Here is a 26489-nt window from a genome sequence, read left to right on the forward strand (position 1 = left end):
TCGCTAACATGTAGTAGCCTATATGCTTGTGAGGTGCCCATGCTTGCTGTATGGCAATTGTAAAGAGTGTTCTTTGCACGTTCGCTAACACTACAGTTCGATCTGAGCAAATGACGCTTATCTGGTGACACAAGACCATGATTGTGCTCTTCAATCATTGCCTCTATAGTGTATCGATTACCACTAGATAGTTTCACATAGATGTATGCGTCACAACCGCATCTTGTTTCAAAAAGGTTGTGTGTTTTCTTACCACCAGAGTGTTGAATATTATCATTGCATTTGTTCTTCCTAAATCCTTGCCTTGAGCACAAGAAACGCTTCCAGTAAACAATACCGTTCTCTAATCTCTGCTGACCAACATGAACTGAGAAGCCATTATCATGTGCATAATTTTTATAGAATTGCTCTGCAGCTTCAATACTCTCAAACGACATTCCAACATAAATTGGCTTCTATAAGAAATAAATTGCAAATAAATTAGCCATGCACTAAATTATCTAAGCACATGTACTAACTAAAATACTCACGGTTGGAGAGGTGCATGGGGTCTTTTTGGGTGTACTGAAGCCTTTATTTAAAACTGGAACTGTTGGTGATGTTGGAGCAGGCAACAACGACCACTCACAGTTCTCCTGATCAAACGTCATTGATCCTATATGGGCAGTTGCCTCTGCTTCCACAATCTCCATTGTTACAACTCACAGTTCTCCGGTGGATGGCAGCAGCGAGCCAATGTTGGAGGGCTCGTCGGCGGCGCACGAGGTGGTGATTTGGGGCTTGTCGGCTCCGCTTCCCGGTGATTTGATCAGACAGAGAACGCCGGCGCTAGGGCCGGTAGGCGTCGCGGTGTTGCACCAAAGCCAGAAGGCGAAACGTCGAGAGAGTGCCTGCGCGTGGTGGGCTGGCGGCTTACCAGGTACAGGAGAGCAGGGGGCATCTAGCAAAAAGCAAGCACCAGGTTGGGGGAGATAATGGATGAGGCGGGAGGGTGTAAACGCAAATATAGCAGGGAACGTTGGATGTGCAATGGATGGTTTGGATTGATTGATTGCATGCGTGCACCGAAGTACACGATTGCACAGGATATGGCCTCGTTAAGATGTTTCCTAAAATAGGAGCACCTGTACCTGTCTGAAATTTTGCAGATAAATATTGCAGGGAACTTAACGGAATGTTCAACTAAAATGTTTGCCAAAGAAATGTCAGAGCTAGGCTCCACATGGTTCCCAATTGAAAATAGAGAAATAAATGTCAGTTGCAGGACAGTTAAAGATAACATGATACCTAATGATATTGGGAGTTTTGTTTCTGCGAAATGTTTGGTTTCTAACTGTGCCTCCACCATTCTGCAGCTATGAATCAACCTTCTAGCACAAATGATGGGTCTCCCGAGCAATGGTTTCTAACTCATGTCTCCCATTTACTGCTGGTATCCATCCTTTAATTCGGATGATGATTAAAAGTCGTCCAAGCCAACAGAAGAAGTATGAGTAGCAACGACAATGATCACATCAACATGTTCAGCTAGCCGATACTAGGCCAGTAACATCAATTATGATCCGACTTCTAACGTGAGTTTTGCAGAGATTATTTTCTGTACTGGATTGCAGTTCGTCCACCCTAGATATACATCTTGTAGATTTTACGGAAAGACACTTCGTATTCTATAAACTCTTGTAATATAGTGAAGATTTCTGAGCCACGTCCGTTGTTTTTTTTTCCCTTAAATTTTTTCTTATGTGTCCCGAGTTTAATTTATATGTGCATTATTTGCAAGCACCTCTGAAGTAAGCACTCGATGACGATGCCTATGAACATAACCGCAATGTTTTGGTTCTCCATCTGGCTCATCTTCGTTAACTACCGCATGTGCGAAATCAAAAAAAAAGGATGGATATTCTAACACCTAACACCTGGTTCATGAGAAAGATATGTTGATCCGTGGCGGGTCCTTTTTACTTATCTCGAACTGGAACCAGACAATATTACGGAAGATATATGTGGTGTCCTAACAAGTCGACAAGAGGACCGTACCAACAGAAACGATTGAGCAGTCGGAAAAAAAAGTAAGGATCCAACTAATCGGATTTCTGATCCAACTAACTAATGACGTGTTAGTTTTAAATTATTATTGGGCGCAGCATCTCCACTAGTTCTAAAAAGAAACTCCCTAAATTTAGTTTAAGGTGATAGTAATAAAAAATCATAACCTCACGGTTGTTTAACGAGGTCTCTAAATATAATAACTTTCTAAATATTTCTATTTAGTTTCGAAATATGGGGAGTTACTTCTCACTCCAAAGAGCATGTTTTGCTCATCAATCACACCGTAAAATCACTTGTTTGCTATTAATTTCACACTAATGTACAAGTGATGCACTTTAAATTATTTAAGTTATGAAAATAATAAATTTAGAATCAAATTAGCATTTTAAAAATATGTAACAACATTAGAATTGGGAACAGTTGGAAACTAAGATTGTTTTTGTTCCTAATATATATTTAGCAACTTACTAAATCAGAGTTTAGGGAGCATTCTTTTAGAGAACCGATGAAAATGCCCTGCTATGACCTAAATTAATTTTGCGATATAATTTAGTTAAGAGAGCCTCTAATAGTTAGTTTTTATGTCTCATATTTCAGTATATCTATATTTTAGATTTCATTCTCATGAAATTTTCTCTACTCACCTAAAATTTTTATCATCTACCTTCGTTGACAACATATTTCCATAAAACTCGCTATTAGATGTTTCTACGCATATAGCCATTTGAGTTGAAATGTTATTACCTCAGTTAATGCCACACCCACGTAGTGCATGCCCCAAGAATAATACTTAATAAAAATGTTCCTAAAATAAATTTAAAACTGTTCGAAAATTTTCAGATAGCGATTCATTTGAACTGAAATGTTATTAGAGCAAGACTAATATTATAGTTAATTGATGCCTGTAAGGATCTTTGTAGCTTATACCTCTTATTCAATATGTACAGTAGTTAGCTCTTTATAAATTTTTTTTGTTGTTATGTCTAAGCCGACAATAAGCTTACAAGTTACAACCCATTTTCCCTCTCTCCTCTATCTTAGTATTCAGTCTACTTACAACATATTATCATACTTGTTCTTACGTCAGTTAATGCCACACCCACGTAGTGCCCTAAAAATAATAATCATTAAAATGTTCCCAAAATAATTTTTAAACTATTTCAATTTTTTCAGATATGTAGGAAACTTAACGCAATGTACAACTAGAATGTTTACCAAAGAAATATTCGAGGTAGGCTCCACATGATTCCCAATTAAAAATATTGCAAAAGATGTTATTTTCACGCTAGGATACCTGAGGACATTGAGAGGTTTTTTTTCAAGATGTTTGTGAGCATATGAGACTTCAGATCTATTTAGTTTAGCAGTGAGACGTAAAAAAACTGCTATATTTTGTGAGCTATGAAAAAAGTTATTGTAAACTATGTACTATGAAAAAGTCATTTGGATCAAACAAGTATAAAATCTATCCTTTTATTTTCTTCTGAAACGGTTGTCTATTCTTATCTATTCGAAAAACAGAATGCTAAAAGTAAGATAAAAATCTATAGTAAATGAAAGCTTCTGCTATAAAATGAAACCTGAAGAATTAGACTGAGTAAGTGGGTGTTTGGTTTCTAGTAACTATTTTTAGTCTCTTAATTTTATTTCATTTTAATCACTAAATTAATAAATACGGAAACTCATATTAAATAATTTAGGAGTTAAAATGGAATAAAATGGAGGGACTAATAAAAATTAGTTATTAGAAATCAAACACCCCTAACAATTTGCATACAAAGAAGTGTTGGGGCAGAGATAGTGTGCCTCCTTAGCGCTGCAGTCTGAAGCTATATATGAACCTTTGTGTTTCCCTAGCAATGATATAATCTATATGGATCATAGTACACCTATATGGCTATATCTGAATGGAAGAACAACGAATTGCTTTCATGCTTTATTTTCTTGAACGGATGTATCAAGGCTATGCCATCCAATCACGTTTATCTATCTGATTGGTTACCCACATCTTATCTTGAACTATTGTATGCGTTGACTTTGTCTAAACTTTTGATTGGTTGCCTGCACGTAGAAGCATGTTGCATGGGCTGATGCAAACAAGTCATTTTAAGGGCATTTGACTGCATCCACCCGTACACGTGAAACGTTTGTATCCGGTCGACCAGGACGGCGCGAGCGTGCACGTCCACACGCAGCCATCCAATCAGGTCCTATATATTTGGACTCAGTCTTGTATATGCTCATGCAATGTTAACCTATCAACATAATTGCATTCTTATATAACATGATAAAGCGTGCATTGTCAACAACAAAGAAAATGGTTGACCCGTGTCTCCCTCTTTTTTCCCCAGAACGTCTCACAATGTATTTTATTAAGAGCATGTAGAGATAATTTACATGACGCGGCTATGAAAGACTCCGCAGTGTATATTATAGAATCGCAAAGTCTCCCATTGCTGACGTTATACATCATTTATTCGGATGATGATTAAGATGATCACGATAATTACAGATTTCGCCCAGAGTTATTGTAACGGCTAGTTGGTCGGTTGGAGGTTATAAATACGCCTCAACCCATCTATTGTAACTCTCTTGCCCGTTCTAACGATTGAGGAAACCCATTTAAGTGCCTTGGATGACATCCTTGCACACCAAATATTTGTGAACATCTTTTGCGGTTAGAGAAACACTCCACCCACTTGCATATTGTGGATCACCATTTGGATGAGACTTAAGAGCTCCTAGCACATCACACATAGGTATTGTATCTTATGACACTAGTTGAGCAACTTGGATCGGTTCCACTCTTGTTACTCTATTAGACTTATGAAGAGGTACTCTAATAGAATCATGGCTTGTTACAGTGTCTCTCTAGTACGCCTCTTATGTTGCCTTTGTTGTAGGCTTAATATGTGATGAATCATCTAGCCTAGACTTGCTATAAGGACATAGGTCACCGACAAGCAATCAAACCTCAGGGATATATATCTATGCTATTTCTTTTCCCATGTGGTTTGCTCACTATACATATTCTTGCAATTACATTTTGTTGTGTGGTATTTGCTCAACCACCTTCTGTATAACTAGTAATAATTGCATTTAATTACTATCTCTTGCTAAGTAGCTTGCATCGATCAATATAAACTAAAGACTAAAGCTACTATAATTGTTTAAAGGCTTGTATAGGTTGAATTAGTGAGTGCAAGATAGTTTGGCCTTCAATTTAAATTGTGAACAAGGCCCCACCAATTAAAGTTTCACATTATCAGAAATCAATTGTTTTCGCTATATCGTTTTTTTCATCTTCAACAGATTTGTGAAAATGAAAATGGCGGGATCTTGTTCCGCTCGTTTTCATCGCTAGTTAGTTTGTTCTATCTGAATGAGCAACGTGGCCTCCAACATTAACATGCTACAAAGCTGACGAATATGACGCAAGACAGGTCGGAGGCGGTCAATCCACACCGGGAAATAGAAACACAAGCAAAAGAAGCGGATGCTTAATCTGTTAAGCATCACATTATTAATTTATTACCAAACTGCAGTTCTCGACAGGGGCCTATGCACTGCCAGCTGCCACCAACAGATCTGATAGCAGTTGCGACATCAGAGAAACAGAACTGATAGCAGTTGTGACATCAAACAAGAATATTTCAATAAACCGAAGGATCTCCCTGTTACACCCTGACCTCCACACCAGCATTGACCAGATGCTCTTTCACTGCTAGTATAGGAACCTGTGACGAGTAAAAGCTCGGAAGTCAATTCAATGTATATCAGGTCCACGACATTGTACTATCTCTATTCATACTGCATAGGGAATGAATGCAGTGAGTTGATCTATTGAGAGTAACAACAGACTAAGCAAAACATTATTGTAGGAGAATCTAACAGACTGTAGTAATGACGTTGTGCAGGTTATATGATCGAAAACACAACAACAATAATAACGAAGCGAGAGAAAAAAACAAAGGGTCAATCAACAGAAGGGTGATGAGGCAGTTCAATAACACAATTGATGATCTGCACCTCTTAGAGCTAGATCTCACCGATAGAGCATTTACCTGGTCAAATGAACAAGCTAACCCTACCATGACTAGGATTGACAGATTCTTCGCGACAACCGAATGGCATGACCTGTACCCCTCGGCTGATCTTCTATCCATGTGCACCATGACGTCGGACCATTGCCCACTGTTAATGCAAGGCCACTCCCCGGTTAATTTCTACCGGGGGTTCAGATTCGAATCGTTCTGGCCACAGTTGGAGGGGTTCAATGAGGTAGTTCATCAAGCATGGAATTCTACAGTTAACACTGATGATGCAATCCTTCGCCTTCACGTGAAGATGACTCGCACGGCCAGGGCTCTTCGGACTTGGAGACGCAATACAGTTGGCAACTTCAAAGTGCGGATGGCTATCATTCAGATCATCCTCACTCTTCTGGAGAAAGCACAGGAAATTAGACAACTCTCCTCCGAAGAATTGGAATTCAGGAGGACCCTTAAAATCAAGATTCTGGATATTGCCTCCGCTCAGAGGTCACGAGCAAGACAACATTCCAGACTTACTTGGATGCGATTGGGCGATGCTAACACTAAGTTCTTTCACTTAGCGGCCAATAATAGAAGAAGGAAAAATTTAATCAGATCGCTAACTCGAGATGACACGCTGTTAACGAGCCAGGAAGACAAAATGAACGAGGTACAACATCACTTCGGTCAGATTCTAGGCATGACAGGGAGGAGCAGTGCTGTTTGTTGGGACCATCTGGGGTATGCTCCTTTTGAGCTAGCTGAGCTGGACAACTTGATTGATGATAATGAAATTAAGGACGTGGTCATGAGGCTTCAATCTGAAAAGGCTCCCGGGCCGGATGGGTTCATTGGACAGTTCTACAAATGCTGCTTTGAGTTGATCAAAAACGATCTCTACATGGCAATAAATGATTTTTTCCATCATAGATCCAAAAGTCTGCATTTGGTCAACGAAGCAAACATCATCCTCATACCCAAGGGGGAAAATGCTGACAGAATTGATAGGTTTAGGTCGTTAAGCCTGATCAATAGCTTCATGAAAATTATAACAAAAATCATGGCAAATAGGCTTGCGCCAAGAATGAATGAAATTATTTCCAACGCTCAGAACGCCTTCATCCAGAACCGGTCAATCCATGACAACTTCCTATACGTGCAGAGGGTGATCATGAAGCTGCATAAAAAAGGTAATCCAGCTCTTTTTGTCAAGCTTGACATCTCTAAAGCTTTCGACACCCTGAATTGGGCATATCTCTTGGATGTGTTAAGGGCCTGTGGGTTCTCCCAGAATTGGCGCAATTGGTAGCTGAAATCCTGGGATCGTCCTCCTCAAGAATAATTTTAAATGGGCAACGTTCAAAGGCAATCAAACACAGACGTGGGGTTCGGCAAGGGGACCCTCTATCTCCCTTCCTATTCATTTTAGCGATGGATCCGCTGCATCGGATGATTGAGAAGGCCGCTGAGGATGGACTGCTTGGACAGGTATTGCCTAGAGAAGCTAAGCTTCGGTGCTCTCTCTACGCGGATGATGCGGGTGTTTTTGTTAGAGCTGACAAATCAGACTTGGAGGTGCTGAAAGGGATTCTCAACGCGTTCGAGGGGTGTTCAGGACTAAAGATCAACTATGACAAAACAGAAATTTTCCCAATTCGATATCCAGCATCATTATGGCCAACGCTAATGGACGTGTTCCCTGGAAATTACTCTAGCTTACCCAGAAAGTATCTAGGGCTACCCCTTCATTACAGGAATGTAAAAAGGACTGATCTCCAACCACTAATCGAAAAAATTAACAACATGTTGGCTGGTTGGAAAGGTAAACTGTTGTCCAAGGCTGGTAGGGAAACTCTAGTAAAATCGATGCTATCCGCACAGCCAATCTACCATCTAACGGTTTTTCCGCCTCATAAATGGTTGCTGCATTCAATTGACAAAATGAGACGCAACTTCCTGTGGAAAGGGAACAATCCAGAGGCTTGCTCCGGGGGTCACTGCCTTATCAACTGGCCCACAACTTGCCTCCCAAAGAGCAAGGGGGGTCTTGGAATTCTGGATCTTGATCGTTTTGCGAGGGGGTTAAGACTAAGATGGCTTTGGCTACGATGGAAGAGCAAAGACAGGACGTGGACTGCCATGAAGCTTCCTTGTGACAGTACTGATGAAGATCTCTTCAATGCATCCACAATGGTGACGGTTGGCAATGGAAAGATAGCTGAGTTCTGGAAATCTAGCTGGATCCATGGTCAAGCCCCTAAGAGCATTGCACCTTCACTCTTCAGGAAGACAAAGAGGAAGAATATCACGGTTGAAAAAGCACTCACTAACAACAATTGGATACGATTATGCTTCCCATGCTCGGGGGAGGTTGAGCTTAGAGAGTTCGTCTCTCTATGGCAGGCCATAGGTAACATGCAAGAACTCAATGGTTTGGAGGACACCATTACTTGGAAATGGTCGGCAGATGGGCAGTACAGTGCAAGCAGTGCTTACAACATCCAATTCTCATCCAATTACAGTACAATGAATCTCTGCCCTATTTGGAAGGCTATGGTGGAACCGAGGTGCCGTTTCTTTGCCTGGACATTACTACATAAGAGAATCCTAACGGCTGATAACCTTCTTAAAAGGGGTTGGCCTTGCAACCCATTATGTTGTCTCTGTAACTCGGCCCCAGAAACAATTCTGCACTTATGCAAGGACTGCCCCTTCAGTAGAGAGGTGTGGAACAAAGTGTTGTCCTGGGCCAACCTTCCTTTCTTGAATGGGATTCCCAGCGACACATCTTTGTATGATTGGTGGACGGGTCTGCGTAGCCTTTGCAACAGACAGTCAAGAAGATGCTTCGACGGCCTGCTAATTCATTTTTGGTGGAATTTATGGCTGGAAAGCAGTGATTTCAAGTCGTCCGACTAATCGTGATTAGTCGGGCTAGTCGGTTCTGTTAGCACGACTAGGGAGGCCGACCCGATCTGCTCGACTAATCATCCGGTCGTCCGATTAGTCGTCGACTAAACGCGATTAGTCGTCCAATTTGGATGGGGGCGATTAGTTGCCCTGGAATCCTAGTTTAGGTCAATAGTAAGTCTGTACTTGGCATTTATCTAGTAACTAGTAAGTCTGCAACTCTTCATCATATGAATTAGTGAGTTAGTGACTACTGAGTAGTAACTGATGTTCAATTGTTCATGTTCTGAAATCTGCAATCTGAATTTTGTCTTCCAGTATTCATATTTGCTATGTTTGGTAATTGGTATTGCTTCCTATATGCTATATATAATTGAGTTAGTGACTGATGTCCATGTTCTGAAATCTGAATTGTCCAGTTCCAGTATTCATATCTGTTATGTACTTATGTTTGGTGTTGCCTTCTATATGCTACATTGCTATATATATCAATATTATATACATAGGTCCTGCAAATATGCAGGAGCGCTGTAGGGACGACCAGGTCGACTAGGACCCGATTAGTCGACCTAGTCGTCGTCCTAATCGCGATTAGTCGCCTGGTCGCCCAGGTGTATCGACTAGCAAGTCGCCCGACTTGAAATCATTGCTGGAAAGAAATAACAGAATTTTCCAAAGTCAGCATAGAAGCGTTAATCAAGTGGCCCTTGCAGTCATCGGATATTGCTAGTAGCTGAGGTCTTGTTGATCTGGTCTAGTGGGTTTTTGTTCTTCTCTTTTTATTTTTTCTTTCTTATCCTCTCCCCTCCGGTTCTTTGGTTTTGTATCTTCCATTTCTTTGCTCTCTAATCTAATATATATCGGAGCGGCAAGTCTTTTGCCCCTTCCTTTCAAAAAAAAAGTAATAACAATACTAGTAAAATAAATTCAACTTCTAGATCAATGGTTCTAGAGGATTCTGGTACAAGATTGCTCGTACACATTCAATTCCCTTCAAGTCTAGCATTGTACAGTGATTTCCCAAATTAAAGATAGGTGTGCCTTTAAATAAGCTGTAAACAAGAGTTGCTAACTTGGCAGTTGGCACCCATACTGCCTAGCACGGCTGAATTAATGAGTAGCATAATTTTAGCAGAAGAGAACTCCGAAAGCTATGCAAGAAATTTAAAATTCTCTGATATGAGATAAGATACATGTAAGTTGCTAGATAAAAAAAATCTCAGGAAATAGTCAATGGCATAGCATTGCGATAGAAAAGAAAGTAGGATAAACATCAAAACCTCTTTCCGGTGGAAAATGCCAGCAGCAAGGGCAGCAGAAGCATTTGTTTTCTCAAAAATTTCAGAAAAATGTTGAACAGCTCCAGCACCACTGCTCGCAATGACAGGGATTGTCACAGCATCAGAAACCATTTTAACCAAATCTATGTCAAATCCACAACCTTGGCCTGCAGGATAAGTCAATCATGACTATATATTCTCATATAAAAGGAGTAACAAATTTACATGAAAATTCAAGCAAACATGCAACCTCAAGTGACCCTAACCACGAATTTCCAAACACAAAGTATAACTTATTAAATATTTATAAGAGAACTAAATGCTCATATCTATTTATTTCAACCTATACTAACATATTACATAGGCAAACCCAGCTTCCAAGGCTATAGAGCGCTTGCTTAACTTAGTCAACAATTATGCACTTGCACTCTTTCTGAGAAACGTGCTAAGGTGTTTTTGGTGTTCTATGAGTTCAAAATCCTTTTATTCTTAATATATTTATATGCACATTTGCGTACTCGAGGAAACAAGAAACATGTGCTAAGGCACCATCAGGAAAAAAAATTATATGTGAATAGGGCATTCAACTGGCTGTTTCAACATAGCCCATCCCTAGCCAAGATAACAGAAGGTTGTGGTAGGCTTGGAGAGCCAACTTAAAACCTAGCCATTCTTGATTCTTGTGTAGATGAATGAATGGGGTAAAATAATAAATCTGGACCGAAAAAGCACATGTCATAAAACTTGTATGAAATGGATTACAAAACCATAGTGCAACAAAGCTGAAACATTGTAACTATGTCATAGCATGCAAAACATAAATCATTCAACAACTGTGAATATACCATCACAATCAATGCAGTTAAGAAGTATTTCTCCTGCGCCCAATTCTTCCACAGCTTTCGCTAGTTCATATGCTCCTATAGCTCGGCTATCACGTCCACCATTCACCTGAAATATAAATCGATAATCATGCCACTGTAAGTCAGCTGCCAGTACTAGACCTAAAATTCAACCGAGCAAGAAATGAAGTCAGCACAAATTTGAAACAGTCTGTGGTTAAGCCAGACAAGAATGACTTACTGTGCACTGGTACCATGCATATTCTTCTCCCGATGGACCTGGGAATACACGAGACTTGAGAACTTAACACAACTGCTAGTTTACATCATAGAGAAATAATAAGAATATACCTTTAGTGGACACCTTTACAGTTTTAAATGGCACATCTTCTTGACTTTTGACATATACCCGTCGAGGATCAATACTGACAACTACAGCCTATGGAAATAATTACAACAAGTGATTTATAAGTTATTATAACAATTAGGTTAAAATAGAAACAGCTATTTGTATGAAAATGGTTAAGATGAATGCTAACCAGCAAGGTAGATTGTGGATAATGTTTAAAACATTTCTAGCAAAATGAGGCACATATAGAAGTAAATCTTTTACTGAATTGATTGATCAGTGCATGAGCAGCACAACCGAAAAGATTGGCAAGAACTAAATGGTTGCCATTGGCTTTTACTCAAATTGGTCATCAAGGCAAAATGATATCATCTCGTTAACTTCAGTTTTCAACTAAGTTGAATTCTTTTTTAATAATTTTGAATGATAATAAATTCAGCTTATTGAACCTTGATAGGCGGTCATGAGTCATCGTGTCAATAAATGGTGAAATCGAGAAGAGCTTTAATACTCTCTTCGTTCCCAATTATAAGATGTTTTGATTTTTCTAAAATCATAGCTTTTGTTTCACCTAGATATATGTTATGATTAGATACATAGTAGAAAGTAGAAACTATGAATGTAGAAATGCTAAAACATCTTATAATTTGAGATGGAATAAGTAGTTTCATAGGATATGTGACCACAAATCAGAGTTTCACCAAAAAAGAAAAAGGTAAACATAGAAGTGTTATGCAGGACCCATAGATCTGAATGAACAAGATCAAAATGATGCTTGGACAGTGGACACTGACTCACTAGAATGACAGGGAAGCTGAATCTGCTTACCGAAATGACAACCCTGGAACTGTTCTAAAGACTCATGACTTGAAACTAAACCTAAAAGAACACGACAAATCAAAATGGACATAAGGGAGCCAAAAAGATAACCCAAATCAAAATGGACAGAGGGGAGCCAAAAAGATAACCCAATCGATGATGCCATTGAGCAAACAGTGAGATGGAGTCATGGACAAAGCAGGAAAAGCAGAGCCGATAAGATGGCAGGGGCAGCGGAAGGAAGACGAAGTCAGTTAAGCTCCCATAAACGCTAAGAATCACAACGACGAGGGACAATACCAACCAGGCCACCGGTGCAACATCCTGAATATAGCAAACATTAGGATCAAGAATAACATGACAGTCATGATCAGCGAACATAAGTTGCATAGTTAGATTTGGGACATAGAAAAACATCAGGAACATAAAAAGAGTTGGACAAAAGAGTGTCCTGTCCAGCAACAGAGAGAAGATCCATCAGTTGAATGAACAATAAGGGAACAAGAGGAAGGACACATAGAAGAAAGATCAGTGCAATGAGGGGTCATGTGAAAAGAAGCACCAGAATAAGAACCTATGCACGAGTACCTAAAGTGGATGTGGAAGATGGTCCCTCAGTAGAAGACTGAAAAACAGTAACGGAACCTATAGATCAAAATAAGCTAGATTATATAATCTGGGCAGATTATAATCCCAAACAAACACCCCCATAATTAGCAGCACCTGGCGATGAAGACACAGCAAGGTGACCAAGGAGCATAAGCATCTCCTGAGTGATTGAAACAACAGGAACTCCCCTAAAAAACTCTATTACTGGCATTACTAGCAGGCTATGAAGTACAGCGAGTCTAAGCCTTATGCGCCTTCTTTCTATAGCAAAAAAGCATCTTCATGACCATCTTTACCATAATAGTTGTAGTGAATACCAACACCCTCATCACCTGTAGAAGGAGCGGGTGCTGACAAAGTTAAAGGAGAGCGGGTGCTGACAAAGTTAAAGGAGAGCGGGTGCTGACTGCTGACAAAGTTAAAGGAGATGGAGTAACAACAGGTTGAGAACGCGGAACAAGCAGCCAACACTGAAGATGGCAGTAAACCATCCACATGAAGATGAGCCTCCTCATTACAAACATCTGCAAGAGTATCCATCAACGAAACAGGAGGATGACGAACGAACAACTGAGCATGAAGTCATATGTCCAACAAAACTGAAAGTTAGACGACTGACCATGGCAAAATTCACAGGTGCTGAGGGACAACTATGGACCAAGAGCTTCAAGCTGACGCCGAACTATAGACATCTGACTGTAGAAATCCACTGTAATCTCCCTGACGTAACAACTGATCTTGACGAACAGCAGCTAGGTAAGTAGAGTGACTAGGACGCTCATAACTCCACATCTGATGAGACCGATCAAGGTGCACAATCTGTGCAGCAAATTGATCCTCCACACTTGTAGCAAGAATAGAATCAGCGCGAGCATCCTCATCCAACCACAACTTGTAAGCTATGAACTGAGACTCATATGAGATCATCAAAATCAACAAGAAGCTTCGCATTGTCTTCATTAGTTGCCTTCTCTGGTATCTGAGGGCGCGCAGGAGCCGTGAGAGAAGACATGCATGGAAGCTCGCCAGTGAGAAACTCCCAGAGGCACATGTCACACATGTGCCAACACATGTGAGGAACCCAGGCAAGATAGTTGGTCCCATCAAATAGCAGTGAACAGTGAAGGACGGGAACACCACCGTTGGAGGAAGACAGTGACATCTCAGTCAAGCAGGCAATGAACTTTTTTAAGGACCTAACAACCACAAAATTGTGAACAATTGTGAACAAGACAAGTTCACAGGTGGAGGAGCGGCGCAGGAGGCCACACACGATGCTTGACCAAGAAGAGGCGACCGATGCAGACGAGAAAGGCGGCCGGAGCGGGTGGTGGCTTGCATGGAGAGAAGGCAGGCAGATGAGCGAGCCGACAAGAGTAGAAGCTGGCGAGCGGTTGTGGCGTGCGTTGACAGGCGAACACATGGGCAAGACCACAAGAGGCGTGCAGGCGAACAAGAGCGAGCGCCGGCAGACAGGTTGTCGCAGCCAATGGACGAACTCCGGCGAGCGATCGTGAATATGAGCGCCACCAGGCCAAAGGAACCGACTGCGAAGATGTTCAGAGCAGCAAGAAGACAAGACAGAGCCATCAAGTGACATGAGAGAGGAACGATCAGGGAAAGAGAAAGAACTCTTACCCTGTTTTTTGGCTCTATATATTATTAATAGAACTCATATTCAATATGAAGACACTAGGACCAAATATATACACCAATACAGGATAGAGACCGTGACAAGGTCTCTCTATATATGAGACCAAATACAACAAGAACAACGCGTAGGCAGAACAAAGACATGCAAATGGTATTTTGTTATGTTACTTCTTTCAGAAAATAAGATGTAACAAAAGAAAACATCTCTCATATATCATGAAAACTAGCTAGTAATGTAAAAACCAGATACAACCTTTTAACTTATATTTGGCAGCAAACCAATAGAAAACAAAATTTTAATGCTGTAGAAATGAATAAAGAAAAACCTGATTGCCATATACTCTAGAGATTTGCTCCAAGCTGCTTTTCCCTGTCTTTACCTGATACACAGAAAGAACTGTATGATGGGGAAATAGCTGAACATTGTACAAAAAAATAAAATACATACACCAGTCTGTAAAAAGGCTTCAGCAGCATAAACAGCATCACTTCCAATTGAAATTTTGTCAGCACCGGACCTGAAATATTCTGATGCTACCTCCAAACTTGAGTAGTATCTGAGAAGAAATGTAAATGATTACATGGATATGTTTTTCTCAACTCAGTATTAACTATAACAACAAATGCAACCTATTGGTAATTAGTTGGAGCCAAAAGTTTCCGGCAAAAAAAGTTTGAATCAGAAGACAAGAAACAGGCAGAGTTGCTAAGGAATCAAGAAACGAGATGAGAAACTGTTTCATGCCTAAAACTTTGGCCAAAAACTAAGAATATATAAAACAAGCCTACTCAGATATAAAAATATGGAAATTGGGGCATCAGCTCATACTTGTCAGTACTTTCTGGATGCCATTTTGTTTTTTCTATTGAAATGGAACATTTTAATATCGGTCCCCATTCCGGCATGCCATTCCGGTGTTCCCATACAATATATTATATTACAAAAATAAAAGAAATTTGAGATGTTAACACAGGCATTAAGGTACTTTACGCCACTAAGCAATCCTAGCTGATGCCGGCATACTGTTTGGCTGATTCCCATGGTCCTCATCACTCCTTGGTGCTGGCGAGCTCACTTTGGAGCAGCAATGGTGGCTTCACTGCGTTGTTCATTCATCTTTGTAGGTTTAAAACTAGAAGACACCAATGACAAGGACAAATGAAGTGATATGCTACTGTCCTTGATGACGGAGACAGTGTGTGCATGTTAGCTTCGGCCCTAGAGCAGCCGAAGGGAGCAGTGGCTGGGAATTCACTGTGAGAAATGGCAGGGAGCTGCAGCGACTGGTAGCGGTATCGACGGAACTTCAATTCCGCCTAGAACGGCCGGAAAGAACTGAAATGGCCAGGATTGTCGCCAGTATGGATGCGACCTCTTATGTACTGGCACATGCGACGACAAGGTGTTCCATCCATCCGGAACGGACGGTAACGAAACAGAACTTACAACATTGCATGAACTTCAATAAATGTTTCTAATGAAGTTAACACAATATTGTGCTAAATAGAAGGTGGATTGGTGATATTAAAGGGGCTCTAACTGTGGGAGCCCTAATTGATTATCTGCACCTCGGGAATGCTCTCTCTGATCTGGTGCAGCAGCCTGATATTGAGGATAGGCATATTTTTTCTATTGCGCCTGATGGTCTTTACTCTGCAAAAGCTGCATACAATGGCCTCTTCTATGGTTCTTGTGCCTTTGTTCACCATGAACATGAACTGATATGGAGATCTTGGGCTCCTTCTAAATGTCGGTTCTTGTGGCTAGTAGCTCAGAACAAATGTTGGACTGCAGACCGACTTGCAAAAAGAGGCATGAACCATCCAGCCAGATGTACTCTCTGTGACCAAGAATCCGAAACAATCAATCACCTGCTGGTGTCATGTGTTTTCTCTAGAGTCTTTTGGTACATCTTAAGAAAATTTGGCCTGCACAGTCTAGCTCCTCAGCAAGGTGATACCTATTTCATGGTTTGGTGGGAGAGGGCTTCAGCTCAGGTTTCTGGTTTGAGGAAGAAAGGACTGGATCACTGGATTCCCTCCTTTCACTAGGAGCGTTGTTGATCTGAAATCATAGAAATAGAGTGGTGTTTGATGGAGTTTCTCCTAATCTCAATCTTCTCCTGCAGTCTGCACACAAGGAGAGGGAGAAATGGCAAGTGGCTTGTGCCAAGGGTCTATCCTATCTGGCTGCACCGCTCTCCATTTCTTAGGGACAGACCTTCAGAGGGTTGCTATTTTTAGTTTTTTCCCTATGAATTGTTTTGTGTATGCTTGTTTCTGGCCTCCTTAAGGAGTGTCTTGTATCTGGAATTCTTTGTCCCTTTCCTTCTGCTATAATATAATGGGGTGCAGTTCTGCGCTTTTCGGGAAAAAAATTAACACAAACTTTGAGCTGGCTTAATCCCTGTATTTATAGTTCTGCTTTTTTTCCTTTCTCTCTTGTTTTCTTCTTCTTTGCTTTGTGTTGTGTGGGGTGTTTCTTCTTTTCTGGTCCTTGCTTTTTTTTCTCGAACACGTGGGAGAACCACGTATCAATATATTAAGAAGATAAGAAAAAAAAAGGTCTAGAAAAGACCCAGTACAAAGGTGCCAAGAAAGCACCCTCGGAAATAAAAAAAACCAAAAATCAAACTACAGCCAAACCTGGCTAAGAGCAGCAGCCCCACCAAGACCCCATAACAAGGCCTCATCATGGATGGACAGTAAAATTGCGTGAATGTTTGGGGTTGCTGACTACCCTCTTTGTAGTTTCCTGTATATGTGTTTTGGGTGATTTATTTTATAGATTTACCACCGGGGGAAGGGGTGGAGTTCCCCGGTTCTAGTTCAAAAATTAAAGTTAAAACAATATTTAATAAAACTATCTTAGCAAGTCAACAGGAAAACTAGGTTGCTAAGCAGATAGGTTCTGGAATTCCCATTGCTCGAGAACATAACATGAGAAATAACCTTCCATTTGCATCTGTGAAGTCTCGTATGCCCCCACCAACTGTAAGTGGCACAAAAACCTTTTCAGAGGCACAACGCAGTACCTAATGAAGATCCCATGTCACTACACCAGACAAAGGGGTGTAAAGAGTAAAGACGACACTTGGAGATTACAGATCTTAAACAAACCTCTAGCATTGGCAAATCACCCAATGGAAAGTCACGGAAACCAGTTATATTCAAGAAGCTGACCTAAAGGGAATAGTATTCATGATATCAGATAATTAAGTTTACAGAAGAAAATTACAACATGAAGAAAAGCTTATGCAGAAAAGTACCTCATCAGCACCGTCTATGTAGTACTGGCTTGCTAAATCGACTGGCTTGCCAAGGTTTCTTACCTATGAGCATGTGATGTAAATATGTACAATTGATGAGAAAGCTCTGTATCAGCCTATATAACAAAGTTCATTTAGATTTATTGGTCAAGATTGCCGTGGGTGATTTGGCCTTGAACGTACTTAGTGTGTATGCCTCTAAGTAGGCCACGATGGGAGTGCTAACAGACTTTTCTGGGAAGACTTAGATGTCATGATTAGAGCTATACTATGCTTTTCACAGGAGGAAATCTCAATGGGCATGTAGCTACAACAAGTGCAGGTTTTAAGACAGTTCATGGAGGTTTTGAGTATGGTAGTAAGAATCAGGAGGGAGAGAAAGCCTTAGACTTTGCGGTAACTTTTGACTTGTTGATAGCCGACACTTCCTTTAGGAAGAGAGAATTCCATTTAGTAACATATAGTAGTGGCTAACACTCTAGTCAGATTGACTTTGTCCTCATAAGAAGAGAGGATAATAATAAGTATCCTTGGATTGCAAGGTGATACATGAGGAGTGTGTTGTTTGTCAGCACATGCTTGTGGTGGCGGCCTTTCATTTTTAGGTGCATGCTCATGGGAATAAACAAACTAAGATTATGAGAAAAAAATGGCAAAAATTGAAAGGGGAGGCATCAGAAGTCTTCAAGGAAAGGGCCATCAAAGAAGGCACTTAGAAGGGAGAAAGCAAACATGTGGGAGATGTCAACCTATATTCGGAAGGTGGCCTCAGAGGTGTGTGGAGCAACCAAAGGGAGTGGAGGCGAAGCTAAAGATACTTGAAGGTGAAACGAGAAAGTCCAAAGGATTATTAAGGAGAAGTAAGAATGCTATAGACATTTGTACCATGACAATAGTGTGGACAACACAAAGAAGTACGACGTAGCAAAGAAGAATGCAAAGGGAACTGTAAGTATAGCAAAGGGTAGGGCGTACAACCCCTTTTTTACCTTTTAAACGGTAAGGTGTGAGGCAAGGCGACGCCTTACTATTATATAAATATAGGCATATAATCTTAAATAGGTAGAGATAATGGGAAAATATCCTATGCAATCACTTATTCTGGTGCAAGCATGCAATCAAGCGATCTGGTGCATCCGATCTAGATCTAATGATGACTGTTATTTTATATTTAACCCCTTCCACCTAAAACATAATACCTATTTTACTTTTAACCCCTTCCATATGAAACCGTTGGATCTGGATTGGATGCTCTGGATAGTTTGATTGCACGCTTGCACCAAAATGAGTGATTGCACAGGATATGTCCTCAGAGATAATAGTACAAATAAGAGTACAAGTTGCCAGACTACATCCCTCAACCCACTTCCAGCCTAACTCCAGCACTTAGCTACACCTTAACCTAACTCTTTCCCGACCTATTATTTCCAGCCTGCTATTTCCCGGCCCAATCAACCCACTTCTTGACCTAACTCAATCCGCCACCCTGTAGTTGCCAGAGAGAGAGGAGGGAGTCGCCGCGAGAGAGAGAGAGGAGAATGAGCAGGGAGGTCGTCGCCCGCCCGAGAGAGAGAGGGAGGACCCACGCAACGCCGTGACCATCTCCGACCCGCGCGACGCTGCCGCGACCATCTCTGACTCACGCGACGCCACCGCGATCTGCGCCGACTTGCGAGACGTCGCGTCTTCCCCGTACAACACCCCAAGGCGTCCTCATTGCGTCGCCTTATACCTCACCAAGGCGCCGAGGCGACGTCCTAATGGCCGAAGTGGACGCCTTATGCTCCTAGGTAAGGCGAAGCGGACGCCTTGAGGACGAAGCATGCCTTAGCGCTTAGGCACGTCGCCTTAGGAACGTCTTAACAACTATGATTGAGACATGAAGATGCCTCGAAGACATAGCTATAGTCTGGCTAACCAAGTTGTTCAACCACATCTTCCGGTCGAACAAGATGCCTGATAAGTGAAGGAAAAGTACATTGGTACAAGAATAAGGGAGATATTCGTACTAATTACCGGAAAATTAAGTTGATGAGCCATACTATGAAGCTATGAGAGAGAGTTATCGAGCATTGTCTAAGAGGAATAACGAGAATATCTATGAATCAATTTAGTTTCATACCCGAAAGGTCAAGCATGGAAGCCATTTTCTTAATAAGACAAGTGATGGAGCATTATAGGAAGAAGGACCTACACATGGTTTTTATTAACTTAGAAAAGTCTTATGACATAATACCAAGGAATGTTATATGGTGCTTTAGACAAACATAAAGTTCCAACGAAGTATGTTGGACTCATTAAGGACATATACAACGATTTTGTGACTAGTGTTTGAACAAGTGACGAAAACACGAATGACATCCCAATTGAAATAGGACTTCCTGGTACTTCAACTTCTGGAGTCGTCCTGCCTGGAGGACATCTTGAAGTACCCCCGCCTAGACCAAGCAGTGAGCTTGGTTCCCGGACTGGAGGGCCAGGGAGGTTTGGAAAGCCCTAGGAGGCTAGGAGAGCCTCAGAGATCTGAAGAGCCCTAGGATCTGGTCCCTAGCATAGGGTGCTAGAGGTCAAGAGAGCCAAGAGGGCCCCTAGATCTGTCCTCCTAGCGTGGAGGGGTCCGAATTTACTCGGAGTTGGGCATGGCCCTCCAAGGAGCGAGGCCTCAGGGGCATGTGGCTAGCATCAGTTGGGCTCTCGTTGAGCTTTCTTCTACTGATGAGATCTTCGAAAGACATATAGTTAGTATCCACGGGTATGACCTTACTTACCCAAACACTGACAACATAGGAAGGGGCAGTAAAAAAAGATTTCAAAGGGATGGAATGTAACCAAAGATTTACCCTTGAATAGAAGTGCATGAAAAACAACTATCCACGTGCCTGAACCTTAACTTGTGACTTCTATTGGATTGTAACTCTAGCGTACCTCAACTTGCTTGGGACTAAATGCTTTGTTGTTGTTATCATTGTATTCTCGGTTTATTATATCGTTGAGGTGTGTGAACTAAGCCAAAGTATCACCTAGAACTAGACCAAAGGTGCCACCTGGAGCTAGTCCTAATGTTTAAGAAGTTTAGCCACACTTGGCACTAATGAACAAAGATGTGTACCTCTTTGCTGCTAGTATGATCTCTTACATCATATTGATCGCCTTTTGTTACCACAAGATCTCCTTTATCATTTGAACGAACATCAAGGCATGCTATCACCTGGATGATTTAAGAGAATAAGGCTGGCGATTTGAACTGTGGTACATACTGAAACATTGACGATACAAATCTTACTCTCTTCGCAAGTTTTGATGCTTTCCTACGTGCTGGGACCTACATTGCAAAAATATAAGTATGAATTTAATATTTAGTATACAACAATAGAGAGTGCATACTAGAAACTATTTTAGTATTACCTTGGTCCCAAGAGAGTTAGGTCTGAGAAATTCTTTTAGAATAGAAAGTCCGGTAGCTGCACAAAGGAAAAAGAATGTTGATACAATTGGTAAGTTTAAACTTAGGAAATCCAAGTGTCAACTACTACCTCTGATCACAAATACAAGTTTATTCATTAATCAGGATTGTTGTAGGGAAACTCTTTTTAGCTTTGACTATCAATATCTAAAAGGTCATAAAGGTGGACATCACAGTATTAACACACCAGATCGATCAAGAAAAAAAATACTTCCATAGACCATAATATAAAACTCTTTCTATTTGAAATAATATGTCCATAGATATTGCTAGTCAAGGTGATGTATTGGATACTGTGTTGACATCATAATTGACCTATATTGACTATCAGATGGAGTAAATATTCACCTCCACTCTTTTCTGGGTGAAATTGAACTGCCTGAATGTTGCCCATTGAGATGGAGGATATAAAGCTGTCACCATAGTTGCATATGGAGGAAATCCAGTTTCTATTAGCATCTGACTAAGCATGAAGAAAGAAAAGAACAAGTCACACCTCATCAGTCAACCAAAGTACGGTAATCTAAATGGCGCTGTTACTCGTTGCTTACAGGCAGTACGCGGTAGGAGTGAACAAAGTACACATGCTGGCCATCAGCTCCCTGCAACAGTGGTGTGTCCTTGGTGATCTGGAGAGCGTTCCAGCCAATATGTGGAACTATGAGGCCATTTGAGGAGTCGAATCGCCTGACCACGCCTGGTATCACACCGAGGCCGCTCACTGTGACAGTAAATGCAAAATCAACCACAGTACCATTCATCCATTTCGCTCAGCTAGTATGCAAGTCGCAGACGAAGTGGGGTTGAGAAGCGCTTACCCGGGCCGTTCTCCTCGCTGGAATCGAAGAGCAGCTGGAGACCGAGGCAGATGCCTAGGAAGGGGCGGTCCCTTTGGATGTACTCACGGAGTGCGTTGGCCATGCCCGTCCTGTTGAGGACGTCCATGGCGGAGCCGAAGGCGCCGACACCGGGAAAGACGAGCCGTTCCGCGGCGACGATGTCCTCCGGGCTCTGCACGTCGCGGATGTCGAAGCCGAGGTAGCGAATTGCGTTGCGCACGCTGCGTACGTTCCCCGCGCCGTAGTCCAGCAGAGTCACCGCTGCGGGGAGGCAATTTTAAGCAAAACGCAGCAGTCAAGCCATGGCTCGAGCCCCGGAAGGGAAAGGGAAGGATGCGTGGTTCGCAGCGCTTACTGTTTGCGCCGGAGGACGCACGGACGGAGACGGAGACGGAGACGGAGCCGCATCCGCGGGGCTGGCTGCTCCGCTTCGGGCGGCGGCCCGCGGAGCAGGGGACGGTGAGGATAGCGGCGACGTTAGCCATTGCTCCCTGCGCCTGCAACGGCGGCTGCATTCGTCCCCTTTCTCGCCAATCAATCGACGCTTATGTCACGCAGGCACGCTGGAGCAGGCGATGAAGGAGCCGGAGCCAGGAGGCGGCTGGCGACGCCGAAGGGGGACGTACGGCGGCGCCGGGGCCCGGGGAGATCGTGCTCAAACTCAGAGAACGTTCCGCTGTCTCGGCGCCCTAGCGGGCCTTTTCTTGCGGGCCCGGTAGGCCGCTTTTAGATAACGGAATAAATAGACGTTGGGCCTCAATGGCCTAGCCGGAGTAATGATTTCCAGCAGAAAGAAGAATCTGTTTTTGAGAAAGCATGAAACAATCAAACAACAGAATCTAACATGATTTTCGAAATTTTCTGCAAATGGACGAAACAAAATGGAGCACGATGCTCACGCAGACGCAGGTATACCGGTCGCTCTTTTTGGCACTGGAACTGCCAACTTAACGGAGCACGATGTTCAAGCAGGTATACTGGTCGCTCTTTTTGGCACTGGGACTGCCAAGTTTTACTGGAATTGCTATTAGGTTACACTGAAGGCATAGATACACATGGTACGGTATTTTTACTTAGCTTGATCGTAAGTGAAGTTGATGTACAAACCAGAGTACCAGACAGACCGACAAATAATTTGCAAACGCACTTTGGCTTTGTCCCAGAGTAGGAGTATTGTTTATTTGGAGATAAAATAGTACAAACCAGGTTGTTCGTCGGTGTCGCTAAAAAACTTGACATATGAATCATCAGGGTGAAGACATGAATGCCTGTGCGATGTACAAATCAAGTTACTCTATAGCTAGATAGTCTCTGTGCATTGTCGAATCGAAGTTTTCTGTTACTGCCTGCAATCCTACCTGAGCTTGTGGCCTAACAACGATGCAGTAAAACGATTCTACTTCTCAGTTGGAGTCTCAGCTTTCGGAGGAGCTGTATGCCTCTGGGCCTGGGAGCGGCCCAGATCTAAGTTTTGCATCTCACTGGCAAGCAAGGCCCTTCTTTCTTTCAAAAAGTTGAGTCGGGTAGTCAGCTTCGCTAATGCAGAGGAAGGTGCGCCTCCAGATTCCTGAAAATAGTGAAAGTAGTAACTTCAAGTCAAAGTGGCATAGTTAGCATAATCTTATTAAGACATAGAAAACAGGTGATTATGGTGACCCAGGGTAGTAAAATCAGTGTTTATTATGCTGCAGAATGTGATCACCTCGGTTTTAGTACTTGAATAGGCATCGGAACCTTGAACCCTGCTCATGACTGGACTATTTGAGTGTGGTCTCTGTGCAAAGTTCCATCTTGATGTAAGTGATCCGTCTTGGCCATCCTTCGCAATCTCACCCTTTGAATACAACATCTTCTGAACCATTTGGTTTGTAGCCCAGAACATGTCAGGTACAGAATAAGACCCTACAATAGGTGGTGCTTCGACTGAGGCAATCTGTGGAGAAAGGGCAGCGTTTTGTTCACCTCTGCAGAAAGCGAGGGGCAATTATATCTAAACCAAGGTTTCTAAATGGAGGCAAATATTATCAACAGTGAGAAAATAATAATATACCAATATTGAATGCTTGGCAGTAAAACCTTACTCGACAAGCTTGTCTGCATTTATGGATCGCTTGTTGTTGCATGATTCACATAACGAGGTGGAACTCAACTGAACTTGGTTGTTGAGTTGTCCCCGAAGATCAGAAACCTTTTGCTTCAAGTTCATAATATCAGCTTCAACGGCAGCAACTTCCTCAAGATCAGCCTTAGTCTATTATCAACATAAAGAAAAAAAAACTTAAAATGGTGAAAAACATTATCTACCTCAATAGCCAGATTCAGAAAGGATACCTTGGTGTCTATCGTTGAGGGGAAGGACACTTGTCCTCTTCGCATATTCATTAGCCCAGACTCCAGAGAAGCCCTCAAACTTCTCTCCTTCAGTAGCTGGTCTCGTAAATTTTCCACCTGTTGAATGTGCAAAATGAAAATATTCTTGTTGAACAGAGAAAAAAAAAGCAGAACATTGCAAGCACAACAAAACAATTCCCGAAACATGTAAATACAGCATAGTTCTGAGTCAAACAGATATCAAACAGGAGAGACAGAAATCAGATGGCAGCTGAAATACAGGAAGAAGGATGGAAGAATCCGCATGTTAAGTTCGTGCTCTATACTTCTATCTCTAGTGTACAGAAGCAGAATATATGGTCCAGTGCCGGATGGATACATGGCTATGACAAAGTGAGATTTTAATATTTTAATAATGGTTTTCTAAATGGCATTGCCCCCACCCTGCCTCTGCAGCCAAACATTACCATGCTAGAAACTTTTTATATCTGAAGGAAGAAATAAACTGATGTTTCACTGTGGCATCATGTTGGCTGCATAATGACCTAGGTCAAGTAAAGAACCATACGCTTTTTTATAAAATGTGAAGTAAAAAAAGTTGGCTGCATAATGACATTAGAACATCAAACAGAATCAGAACTTCATTCAGTTTGTTGTTATCAGGGAGATTCCTACAACAATAAAACATGATTGCATTGGATAAGTATCAAGAAGATGTTTGTTTTGAAAGTATCCATGCTTTAAAAGGGAAAAAAAAGAATCGCGTTAAGATATTGCATATCAGTTGCCCCAGGCATCCAAAATGACAAGAACAAACAGCTATCCCACCGAGTACCAGGACCGTGCCTCAAGCAAAATGCAGGGAGTCCATTTGTTGAATCTTAAAACATAAGGAATAAGAATCGATTTCTCAAACTTGTTTGGGCTACACATGGGTTTGTCTGCTAGTAGAACAACCTCACCTTCAACATAATGCATGATAAAATATATCTTCCTTGTTATTTAAGTTCAAACCCTACCTGGTAGGGAGTATTCTCTTTCCAGAACACCACCAACACCACACCAACACCACCACCACCAACAACAACAATAATAATAATAATAAGTCAGGCCTTAAGTTTGAACTCTTACTTCTTTTTCAAGTGCTACACGGCGCTTGTGTAATGCTTCTTTTCGTTTTTCTAAATTTGCCTGGAGGACTGTATTTTCTTTCTCCTGAAAAACATAATCATCTTACATGGAAGAATGTCACGCTACATGATTTTTGTGTGATCCTAGAGAAAAGGTTGTACCTCCTCCGTAAGTTTAGATTGGAGATGAGTCTTCTTGTTTTCAAGCTTCGTAATATGAGCCCTAGTTCAGAAGCTGAATTAGAAAAGAAAAGGCAGCATAAAATATCAAAAGATGTAAATTCTAAAGCTGACTTGTATTTCTATCTTTCTAAGTTTCCATCTATCCTTCTTAATATATTTTTATTTAGAATCAAAGGCAACAGGAGGAGGCAGCGGCTAGAGAAGGAAGGGAGGAGAGAGAGGTTGGCTGGATACCATGTTGGAGAAGTTGAAACCCTAACTCATTGAGTGGGCTGAGTGATACATATATTAGAGTTACATGGGTTAGGCTCAAGGCCCATAATACCTAGACAGAATACAATAGCCTAACACTAAGAACTAGCCAAACAACGTACAAAGAAAGAATTTGCTGTTTTTACGAGATGTTTATAACTCTTCCGATACATAGCACATGCCCAGTTGCATTGCATATAAGGCTACTTACTTGTCGTTATCACTGGAACAGCCATCCTCCTCTGTTGGCAAGCCTTTTCTTGCCTGTAAATAAAGTGTTTCATTCAAATTGTACGATAACACTAATTCTAACACACAGAATTTTTTCCCGAACATGCAGGAAAGCTGCGTATCATTATATTAAAAGTAGAAAGAAATAAGGTCTAAAATAGACCGGGGTACAACTGACGCCTTACGGCGGTCTAAACGAAACTAACATAGATTGACTCATCTATAAAGCTCTAGTCCACAATTGAG

At 41.6% G+C, this 26489-nt stretch overlaps 2 protein-coding genes across 14 annotated transcripts in view; both read right to left on the minus strand.

The window, feature by feature from the left end:
- Window positions 1-5534: 5534 nt before the first annotated feature.
- Window positions 5535-22751, minus strand: LOC100501537 (uncharacterized). Its single transcript, NM_001196237.1, has 17 exons — window positions 22472-22751; window positions 22096-22377; window positions 21829-21998; window positions 21626-21740; window positions 21220-21275; window positions 21098-21136; window positions 20924-21022; window positions 17815-17877; window positions 17666-17728; window positions 17498-17580; window positions 14994-15102; window positions 14872-14925; window positions 11467-11554; window positions 11357-11394; window positions 11119-11224; window positions 10274-10440; window positions 5535-5786 (listed from the first exon to the last, which is right to left on the minus strand). Exons 1-17 carry the CDS (start codon window positions 22629-22631, stop codon window positions 5727-5729), a joined length of 1752 nt encoding a protein of 583 aa, NP_001183166.1. The 5' UTR covers window positions 22632-22751; the 3' UTR covers window positions 5535-5726.
- Window positions 22752-23164: 413 nt separating this feature from the next.
- Window positions 23165-26489, minus strand: part of LOC103633789 (rho GTPase-activating protein 7) — a 49031-nt gene continuing 45706 nt past the window's right edge. For 5 of the 13 annotated variants that reach the window (XM_008655487.4, XM_008655508.3, XM_035960313.1 and 2 more), the window contains exons 16-22: window positions 26224-26276; window positions 25740-25800; window positions 25579-25662; window positions 24448-24564; window positions 24198-24367; window positions 23819-24080; window positions 23229-23683 (exon numbers count right to left, since the gene is read on the minus strand). In XM_008655487.4, the coding sequence (XP_008653709.1) occupies window positions 23513-23683; window positions 23819-24080; window positions 24198-24367; window positions 24448-24564; window positions 25579-25662; window positions 25740-25800; window positions 26224-26276 (918 nt within the window). In that variant the 3' untranslated portion in view covers window positions 23229-23512. Of the gene's footprint in view, window positions 23684-23818; window positions 24081-24166; window positions 24368-24447; window positions 24565-25578; window positions 25663-25739; window positions 25801-26223; window positions 26277-26489 lie in introns of all 13 variants that reach the window. The other 8 variants (XM_020545885.3, XM_035960311.1, XM_035960317.1 and 5 more) reach the window with 6 other exon arrangements.

Source organism: Zea mays, chromosome 1 (assembly GCF_902167145.1).
Source record: "Zea mays cultivar B73 chromosome 1, Zm-B73-REFERENCE-NAM-5.0, whole genome shotgun sequence".
NCBI classification, from domain to species: domain Eukaryota; kingdom Viridiplantae; phylum Streptophyta; class Magnoliopsida; order Poales; family Poaceae; genus Zea; species Zea mays.

What these genes read in the sequence shown, in the direction of transcription:
- LOC100501537 (NM_001196237.1), bottom strand. Translation starts at nt 22,631, where the DNA reads ATGCAGCCGCCGTTGCAGGCGCAGGGAGCAATGGCTAACGTCGCCGCT. An exon ending in CAGCGAGGAGAACGGCCCGG is followed by an intron (nt 21,999 to 22,095) that starts GTAAGCGCTTCT and finishes TTACTGTCACAG; the next exon opens with TGAGCGGCCTCGGTGTGATA. An exon ending in TTCACAGATGCAAATGGAAG is followed by an intron (nt 15,103 to 17,497) that starts GTTATTTCTCAT and finishes ATTTCTTCTCAG; the next exon opens with ATACTACTCAAGTTTGGAGG.